Source organism: Frankliniella occidentalis, unplaced genomic scaffold (genome assembly GCF_000697945.3).
Source record: "Frankliniella occidentalis isolate FOCC.00 unplaced genomic scaffold, Focc_3.1 Scaffold1, whole genome shotgun sequence".
In the NCBI taxonomy this organism is placed as follows: Eukaryota; Metazoa; Arthropoda; class Insecta; order Thysanoptera; family Thripidae; genus Frankliniella; species Frankliniella occidentalis.
The window spans coordinates 2,405,394-2,414,288 of record NW_026267131.1 but is presented as its reverse complement, the minus strand read 5'-3'; the positions used below and the strand labels follow the sequence as shown (position 1 = coordinate 2,414,288).

Here is an 8,895-nt window from a genome sequence, read left to right as displayed (position 1 = left end):
GGGGGGAGAGGGCGGTCACCATTCAACACCGGCTGTCATACGGTACACCCATGTCCAGAGGCAGCCTCCGCGCAAGGAGCTGGAGAGAAAGAGAGGGGAGAGTTTAGGAACGAACTGGTCGGGCGGTCTAGATGGGCTAGGCAGTAAATGTGTGTCAAGTGTCGGTGTTTTATGGCCGGCACATTTCATGCGGCGAGGTGGCGTACGCAAGAGTATAGGGGCGCGAGAGAGACAGCGAGGAAAGGGGGGACTCTGCGGCTGCTGATGGGTTGGCAAGCCCGCGGCGCTCTGCCACCCCGGGCGGACCGCTTTCATCACAGACGTGTTGTCTTGTCATCAGTCAGGAACTCTTTTTGCACGTACCGTGTATGTACCAAACCCCTTCATCTTTCTTTATTTTACGTTTCCGCACTCGCATACCTTTTTTTCTATTGTTCCTTCACCCTTTTAACTGTTTTTCGTTCGTTGCGAGATGTGGTTCGAATCGTCCAATCTGCGGCCCAAACGTATAGGGCACGAATGTTGGCAACGCTAAATGGTGTTATTCCGTATCACACACGAGGGGAAAAGGGGGGGGGGCACAGCTGTGCATGTGGCTATTCGATAGCTTTTCGGATGAGCTCGTGTCGTTCGTGTTTTTCGTTTGTTTTTCGCTTGACGATCCCACGGGTGCGAGGCCGGCGCTACAGTAACTAATTCCTCGCTACGCCACGCTGCGGAACTGCCGACGCTCCGGGGGAAAATCTCTGATGATGATTGCATTCCGAATAATAATTGCCGTGCGAAAGTGTCGAGGCATTAAATTAATTCATTTGCGCGGATTAAAAGAGCACCGTGGGGCCGCGAGCACCTAGACCCGAAATATTAGTCATTAATTTTCAGAAATATAGCAAGAACTGTGGGGTTGTTACTTGTAATGGAATGCGAAACGGTTTGTGGCGATAGATCAGTTTGCTCACGGTGATAACAAGCACTACAGAAACAGGTATGCGTGGCCCACAATTGCACCTGTGGGAGCGATTATAGAATTATCGCTTAAAGACACACTCTGCCTTGCTCAAGAAACGCACTTATTGATGTAGTTGGAAGGTTAAGTTGGCATTACTGACACTACATAAGGAGGGTACAGTTATTATCACTGCATTCTATCCTAACCCATCCCACCACAAGTCGCCTAGAATAATAAATCTCTCTCTGGAGTATGTATTCCCCTCAAGTGTTCAGTCTCCTTCGTTATCCCTGATCCACAATACCGCTTTAAAATTGCAAATAAAATTCTTATTTGCAGTAAGCAATAACGACTGCCTACTTGCCATAATACTTTTATCACTGCAAAATGTGTCAAAATTATCACATTTGGGTGCAATGAATGCCTCAGTACGATAAATTTTGTAGCGCCTCTGCAGGCACAATAACATGTGGAAATTGTAGTTAGACGCATTTTTGCATTAAATTTGCATTTAAATTTACAGTGCTTAGATACGTTACATTTCACGTGTTGTACCGTGTTGACTTGCTGGAGTGTAGCGCGCCTCGTGCTTGGGACAGGCGGGCGGGACAGGCAGGCGCGACAGCCCGGCCCCCCGGACTCAGGTAGTAGCTACTCGCGAAACAAACATTCGCATAAATCTGCACATATGAGGCTCTATGCAAATCGCTCCCGAATGACAAAACTTTAACTTCAACATTTCACCCAACAGCACCCTCGCTCACCCTGCCGCCTCTGCACGTCTGCTACTCGCTCTGATCCGCGACGACCCTTTGTACTTTAATTAAATTTTCTGGCAAATGATGCAAATTAATTTAATTATAGTTTCGTTTTGTAAGGGGTTAGTCCTGAGACTCGATGCATTGTTGTTATTTGTTTCTAATTGACGACTAAAAACAAAATCATTTGCAGTCTAAATTTTCGACTCCCTTTAACGGTTCTTTCTTATTTTTGTCAGTGTCTGCCCCCAGAACGCGTTGGCGCGTTGTTTGACGTCGTCCTCCAAGAGCCCTCTAGTGCTGACGCTAGCAGTCCTGCAGAGAGAGAGAGAGAGAGAGAGAGAGAGAGAGAATCCTTTGGTTGAGCAAACAGCTCTTATAGGCGTGTTAATAACGCGCTATTGACACTCACAACCCTGCGTGCGCCGAAGGTACGAGATCCTCGTACGTCTTTCGACGGCTCCCTGTCCCGGAAAATTAATTCCTCTATGCGACAACCGTCATAAGCTCCGTACTTTACTCTCGTAGCTTAACTTTTTTTTTCGTGAAAACGTACCCTCAGCACTCGCAACAACCCTTCTCCTCTCTTTCTCTCTCGTGCTTTAGGGATTTGGAAAATGTCGAGGAATGAAGGTGCTTGAGAGGGCGAAGGCTGGCAGGCGAATCCGCTTTGCAAACAATCTCTTTGTATGCTGATCAGGAAAGAGAGGCGCGAGCGATCGCACGTCTCGCCTCTCTTCACCCTCTCTGCCAATAGCCTGTTATGGAACTGCAAATAATGCAACCGTGTTACGTTGTGTACGCTGCAGTGTATCGGGTGGGGTAGGAGGGCGCTTTCGAGGCACTATCTCTATGGCCGTAGAAAAGCACAGATAGCTTTCAGGTATTAAACCCAGGAAAAAAAACTATTGTTTTTTTGTTTGTCTTTTAAGGAAAAATGTTTGAATTTCAAGTTCATGCTTACTTCTGACACGAGATCAAATTTACTCTTGAAACAATTCCTAATTATATTTCGAATGAGAGATAATTTTTGTTTTAAAGACGATCTTGTACCTTTGTGTCAGGAGTGTGTTTGACATTTTATCAGCTGTAAAAAGATAAATTCTAGGTCTGAGACCACCTGTCAGGGAAGTAAACGTCTTGTGTATGTGTAGGGCTAGGTTTCTTCACTTACTTGCTTCTGTAGAAGAGGGGTGGGGTGTACCCTACCTTCTGTACCAATACCCACTAAACCCTTGCCGAAAAACTCTTCAACTGACCAATCAAATGCCGACCTTCGCTCGGCCCCGCGAACCAATCGGGACTCCCGGCCGCCCACCTGGGCCATTCCAGAGACCACAAGTATGGCGTAAAGTGAGAGCTCTAGAAGGGAAGAAGAAAGTAAGTGGGGGAATGGAGTTGGTGAAGTTTCAATTAAAAGGGCCCGCGGCCGTGGCTGCACGCCGCGCCATACCTGGCCAGGGTTTAGGGCGGCTATCGGAGAAAACTCGGCAAATCAACGGTCTCACTGGGGGTGATATAAAAAGCGGAGGGAGTGGCCAGCTGAGGAGTAGCGCGAAAGGGATTTGGTAGCATTATTTGAGCACCATCCCCTCCCCTTCTCGCCCGTTTCCCCTCTATTTTTCACTCACTCACTTTTCCTATCTCCCTCCCTCACTGTCGCCCCAAAGGACACTACTCAGCATCTCAGACCACAAAGCCTTGGGTCCTTCTTATTGTCCTCGGATGCAGCCAGGCGATCGGGACAGCAGAGAGAGAGAGAGAGACAGATTGACGCCGAGGGTCGCTCGAGGTGGCGGTCTTTCTCCCTCTCCCCCTTTCCCTCTCTGTCCCTCCTCGTATCCTCCCTACCACTCGCATCCCCTCTTCCCTTTTCCGTGCAAGTGACTTTGCGCAGCGTTCAGAGCTGGTCCGAACGGGGAGAACACCCGCTGATGCCGCCACCCAGGTAGCATTGTTCATTGTTGTCTAAATAACTCAAGTTTCACAGAAAATTTCACCCCTTTCTTCTCTGATCTGTTCTTATCCCATTCTGATTAGGTACTTGAATTAAGAGAATAATAGTTACTAAGGTACTGATTACTCCGAAAGGGCATTAAATGAAGGCAGTGTTAAAATTATCATTCGGAAAATAATTAAAGTGAAAAGTATAGATAGATGGATTGTTTCTTAGGGCGCCGGTGTTCTAACTCACGTCTCAACCCGCGGCTCGCACTGCCGGGGTTTATGGGGCGGACGCGCTTCACAGGTCAGCAACCCGAAGTGTGTTATGAAAATGTATATTTTATGGCTGTCAAATCTCAGCGAATAACTCTAGTGCGGATAGCCCAGGCTCGCAGCCTGCCCTTGCAAAGTTTACACTTGTCGCTGCGATCACCTAACCCCTCCCCCCCCCCTCTTTCCCGCCACCTTCGCTCCTTTGGCATCCTCCACCCGTGCGCGTCCGCGCCGCTCCGCCGCGCCACGCCGCGCCCCCAAGACAGGTTAAAGCAAACAAAAGTTACGTCTTTTCTCGTTCGCGGGAAACTTTGAAATTAATGTTTGTCTTGTGCTTTGCTACATTGTAAAGGGCGGGAGGAGGGAGAGCGACAGGTGTGGCGGGCGGCGGCGCGGCAGGAGCAATAACACGCGGGGGCCGTACGACCACTTAGCCCGATGTGTCGTATACGGCGCCTCGGAGCTGCCTAGCCTGCCCGCCCGGCGGTACCCCGCTCACAGCCGCGCTCGTGACAAAACTCTGACAATGTTATTTGTATTTTTGCAATAGTAATTTTTGTTCAATTGTTTTGTTCTTGCAGATTACTGACGTTTTGTTACCTGGCGGCGCTCAACTGCTGGCTGCTGCTGTGCCCATCGACTCTCTCGCATGACTGGCAGTTCGGGTCCGTGCCGCTGGTCACCTCGTTGGGCGACTGCCGCAACTTGGCCACCTGCGCATTGTTCGGCGTCGGTCTGCTCGTCGCCTACCGCTGCCTCGTAGACTTTGAGGTGAGTCGTGGATTGTTGTTCGATCGTGACTTCTTAAGATTAAAAAGACAACAACACTTTGCCTTAAGAACGAATCCGGTCATTTTACGGCGTTTTTTTGTCGATTGTACAGATTCAGAGACATCCGCCTCTCATCCTGGGGCTGCTGCTCCTCTGCATACCATTCCTGCCCGCCTCCAACCTCCTCGTGACGGTGGGCTTTGTCATAGCCGAGCGTGTGCTCTACATTCCAAGGTAATTAATCCATTCCAATTTCTAGGAGTCGAACTCGATTTTTAGGGCTAGTTTTTACTACACATGTCTTGCCTAAATATATTTTTTCTCTTTAATTTTTAAACTTTGAACCTGTGTTTTGATTTCAGCCTGGGAATGGTGCTGCTGGTGGTGTACGGGTCCCAGCTGCTGTGGAACGCGCTGTTCGTGCGACAACGGCACGTCATCCTGGTCGCAGCCATGCTCGTGCTGGGCGGCTTCTGCCTGCGCACCGTGGTCCGCAACCGTGACTGGGCCACGAGGGAAAGCCTCGCCGTGTGAGTAGCCGTATGACAAATTCAGTAGTCAGGGAACATTTTGTGAACAGCGCAGCAGCGAGTGGGTCGGAGGAGGGGGGAAACTGGCGCAGGGACGCCGCGCGCCAGAGAAAAAAGTCAGCACTGTTGTAAACGTCATTTTCAAAATAATGTCAGGATTTTCAAATTTTGTCAGAAAACCAGAAAAAAGTTGATTTCCAATTTCTTCCTCAGAAAGTAAGAAAATGTCGATTTTCAAATATCAGCAGAACGCCGCTGTGCCTCATTCTTAAGTTGTGTGGGGAAACGTTATTTTGGTCAGGAAAATATGAGGTAATTTTAAAATCGACCTTCGCTGGCCCCAGCGGTGAACTCGCCTGCTGACTGACAGTGAGGGTTAGCCGGCTCGCCATAAGGCTCACCAGGTCGGCCTCCCCGCAGTGAGATCCATAGCAGAGCAAATACACTGATGTGTACGAACCGACGGGGTGAAACGGCCCGGGAGGAGACAGTGCGTGTGACAAAGACAGACAATGACGGAGCGGGCCTCAGAATTAAGGGGGAACGAGCGAACAGAGAGGGGGTGGGGGAAAGAGGGAACCGAGTGGGAGTGGGCAGACGGGGGAATGGAGGGGGATTGATGGAGGTTCTCAATATCAATTCGCTGCAAGTGGGCCTGAAGTACAGGAGCCCGCTTGGCTTGCACCTCGCCACACTGCGCCGTGCGTCTCTGTCGGGCGGGGGGGACCAATATGTCAGGAGAGGTGTCGCTACTTTGTTTCCAGCTGAATGGAGGGGTCAGGCGCCGGGGAACCCGTAAACATTCCGGTAGAGAAGTGCCGGCAGTGCCGGTGAGGGAAGCGCGTCGAGGCAGGCCGACGCAGCGCCAGATCTTCTGCTGGCCCTGCGGGCGCCCCCCGGTGGCATGTGGCGGGCTCGGAACAGTACGATGTACCCCTCTCCCCCGTGCGATTGCTCTCAACTCGGCAGACTTTACCCCCTTCCCGGTCAAGTGAAACACACGGTCGCACACGGTAAAAAATAACATCTAGAAATAGATTTGGCGTCTTCCAAAAGGACGCCAATATTTTGGTGTCATAAGACGCTAACCAATTTTCAGCGGTGAGTAGGCAAACCCGCCCGCACCTGCGTCTTGTCTGAATCACCTGGTACTTTCAAGATGAGCACTTACGGGTTGGGCGAGTAGGCAACTGCTTGCCCAAACATGCGCTACAAGAGAAGTAAAGGACATGTTGATCAGCCACCCGCCCCGCCACCCTCCATGTCGTGCTCGCGCCGCTCGCGCGCACTGCAGACATTGATTTCCGTTTACCGCGGCCCAGCCCCGCACTTGTGGCTGTCACACACGCATTGCATCGCGTCCGGACAGTTCTGTTGGCACGGCTCGCAATTTCTGTGTCAATGCGTCTTATATCGCTCACTCATCTCAACAACTGCGGGGCGGCCGCGCGCCAGCGGCTCAGCGGGCACGTGTCTTTTAGGGCATGCAGATGGTACATGTGGAACATTTTCCACTGTTAAATTTCTTGAAAGTAAATGTTTGCAGCATTGCGAAGGATTCAATTCCTTTGTAATTTACGTAAAGTACTTTACGATTACAAAACGATGCTTCGCCACTGCGAAGTGATGCTTTGAAGCATGGAAAGAATTGGTGGCATTGTAAATTAAGACTTTCGATCCTTTTCGTTCCTTGCCATTTATTCTTGGGTACCAAAACCAACTAATCTAGAAACACTTGGAGGAGGTGTAAAATGATTTTTCTTCGAACAATAACTCCCTGGACTGTCGACCTCAGAAATAATCCCAATTTCTACAACTCCGCATGCAAGAAGGTTTTCACTTTTGCGTACTGGGAGGTTGTTCCCATAGCGTCCATAAGCATTGGAAAGTTTGGAAAAACCCATTAGATTGGAGCGTAATTGACCTCGTAAATCTATTTCTCACATCGGCATTTAGAAGTGTTGCCACTATACAGCCAAATTCGTAAACCATATTTAAATGAGAATTCTTAATCATAGAATGGCCGAATAAAAAAGTAAACTATAGTATGCAAAGAAACTTGAAGATTGATGTCAATATTTACTTTTGTCTCAAAGCGATTCTTCAAAGCATTCTCTAGACGCTTCTGCAGCCGTGTTGCTTTCTGCGCCCATACAGAGCCTCACACCACTCCCCGACACCACGCACGCAGCCCGCTAGGAGAGCTTCGCTTCTTGTTATATGAGGATGAATGAAAGCACGGGCCACATAATGCTGCCATCTTTTCATTGCCCTCGTCGCATTGCGCCGTCCCCCCCTAATCCCCCCCCCCCTCTCTTTTACCCTCTGTTCCCCTCGGCCGAGCAGCAACATGGCAAAGCATTTTTCACGCTCCCCCAGCGAGAGAAGCGGGCCCGGGATTCCATGTTATTTCGGTCAAGGCCTATACACCCCTTGCGCGCGACGACCCCGCGCCGTGCCCCGCCGTGCGGCGTCGCCGGGGTGTCGTCGGCGACGCCGTCGCGAAATGGAATAAGCGGCAAAGGATCGCGCATTTTCCCTCCGCATTCCATCGGAGCGGGGCGCGGCGGGGGTGGAGGCGTGGTGCGGCGGGTTCGGGTGGGCGGAACGGAGCAAGCAGACCAACTGAACCGACTGGCTGGTCAAAGGATTTGGGCGAATCACACATGTATTTTATTACTAGGGAGAAAAGAAGTAGGGGGGATGGGGGCGTTCGCCCCAAGGTCTTTTCCGGAGTTTCCGATGAGGACAAAGAGAAGGTAGTAGCGACTGAAAATGTGATTTGAACGTATCGTTTTGACAGGGGACGGGTTACGTTTGAGACAGAATGACATTTTGGTGGTCAATCACATAGAAACGAGGGTCTGGTAGCAGAGCTGCCTGCGATTGTCACGAGCAAGACGAACATCCTAGACGTTGTGTAACTATACTAAATGTCCATAGGATGGAACTTTTGTCCCACCTTTTATAAAAATACTTGTTGAATTTATACTTCAACTGCATTCGTCAGTTTACTAGTGTATTCGTCATCGCAAATTTACGATAGAGCTGAAAAAGAACTGTTAAATCACGACACAAATTGTAGCAACATTAACTACTGGTAAATTGAGAATATTTTCTGCGACAGTAAGTTGATTAAAACTTGTTCAAGAGTACAGACCTTTTTAAATTGCGGGTAACGCACCTTTCTTCTAAGAGGCAGTATGAAAGGGCAACATGCTGAAAAGGTAGGGGTGGAAAACGGTGACGACACCTTCACCTGTCAGCTCGAGTCATCACGTACGTCCTGAACACAACAAGGCTTGGGGCTGTTCGGTATGAGAGAGTGTGTGGGAGTGAGAGAGTGGGGATAGAGGGGAGGAGGGGTTGGGGGGGAGGGGGCGGTGGAAGTGAGACGAAAGAGAGGTGTTGAGAAAAAAATTAGCCCGTCTGTCGCTCTTCTACGAGAGATCGGAGCTGGTAGCGGGTCATGTTTTCATGTTGTTTACTTTGTGTCTCTTTTTTGGTTCTGACGGCTGTCGTTGGATGTCACGTTAACTAAAGCGTTCGGTGTTACGTGAAAAAAAGAGAAGAAAACAGAAACACTCATCGTTCTGATGAGGTTAGACACGGCCGATCGTGTGGGAGAGTGTGTGTGAGAGAGAGAGATAACCTAGACAGCACGTCATTC

The 8,895-nt window shown here is 49.8% G+C and overlaps 1 protein-coding gene across 1 annotated transcript in view; it reads left to right on the top strand.

The window, feature by feature from the left end:
- The window catches only part of LOC113202677 (protein O-mannosyl-transferase TMTC1-like), a 195,877-nt gene that overhangs the window by 174,798 nt on the left and 12,184 nt on the right, over window positions 1-8,895 (top strand). Inside the window, exons 6-9 of the mRNA XM_052267980.1 lie at window positions 2,640-2,773; window positions 4,506-4,695; window positions 4,808-4,929; window positions 5,058-5,225. Coding sequence (XP_052123940.1) covers window positions 2,640-2,773; window positions 4,506-4,695; window positions 4,808-4,929; window positions 5,058-5,225 — 614 coding nt within the window. The remainder of the gene's footprint in view (window positions 1-2,639; window positions 2,774-4,505; window positions 4,696-4,807; window positions 4,930-5,057; window positions 5,226-8,895) is intronic.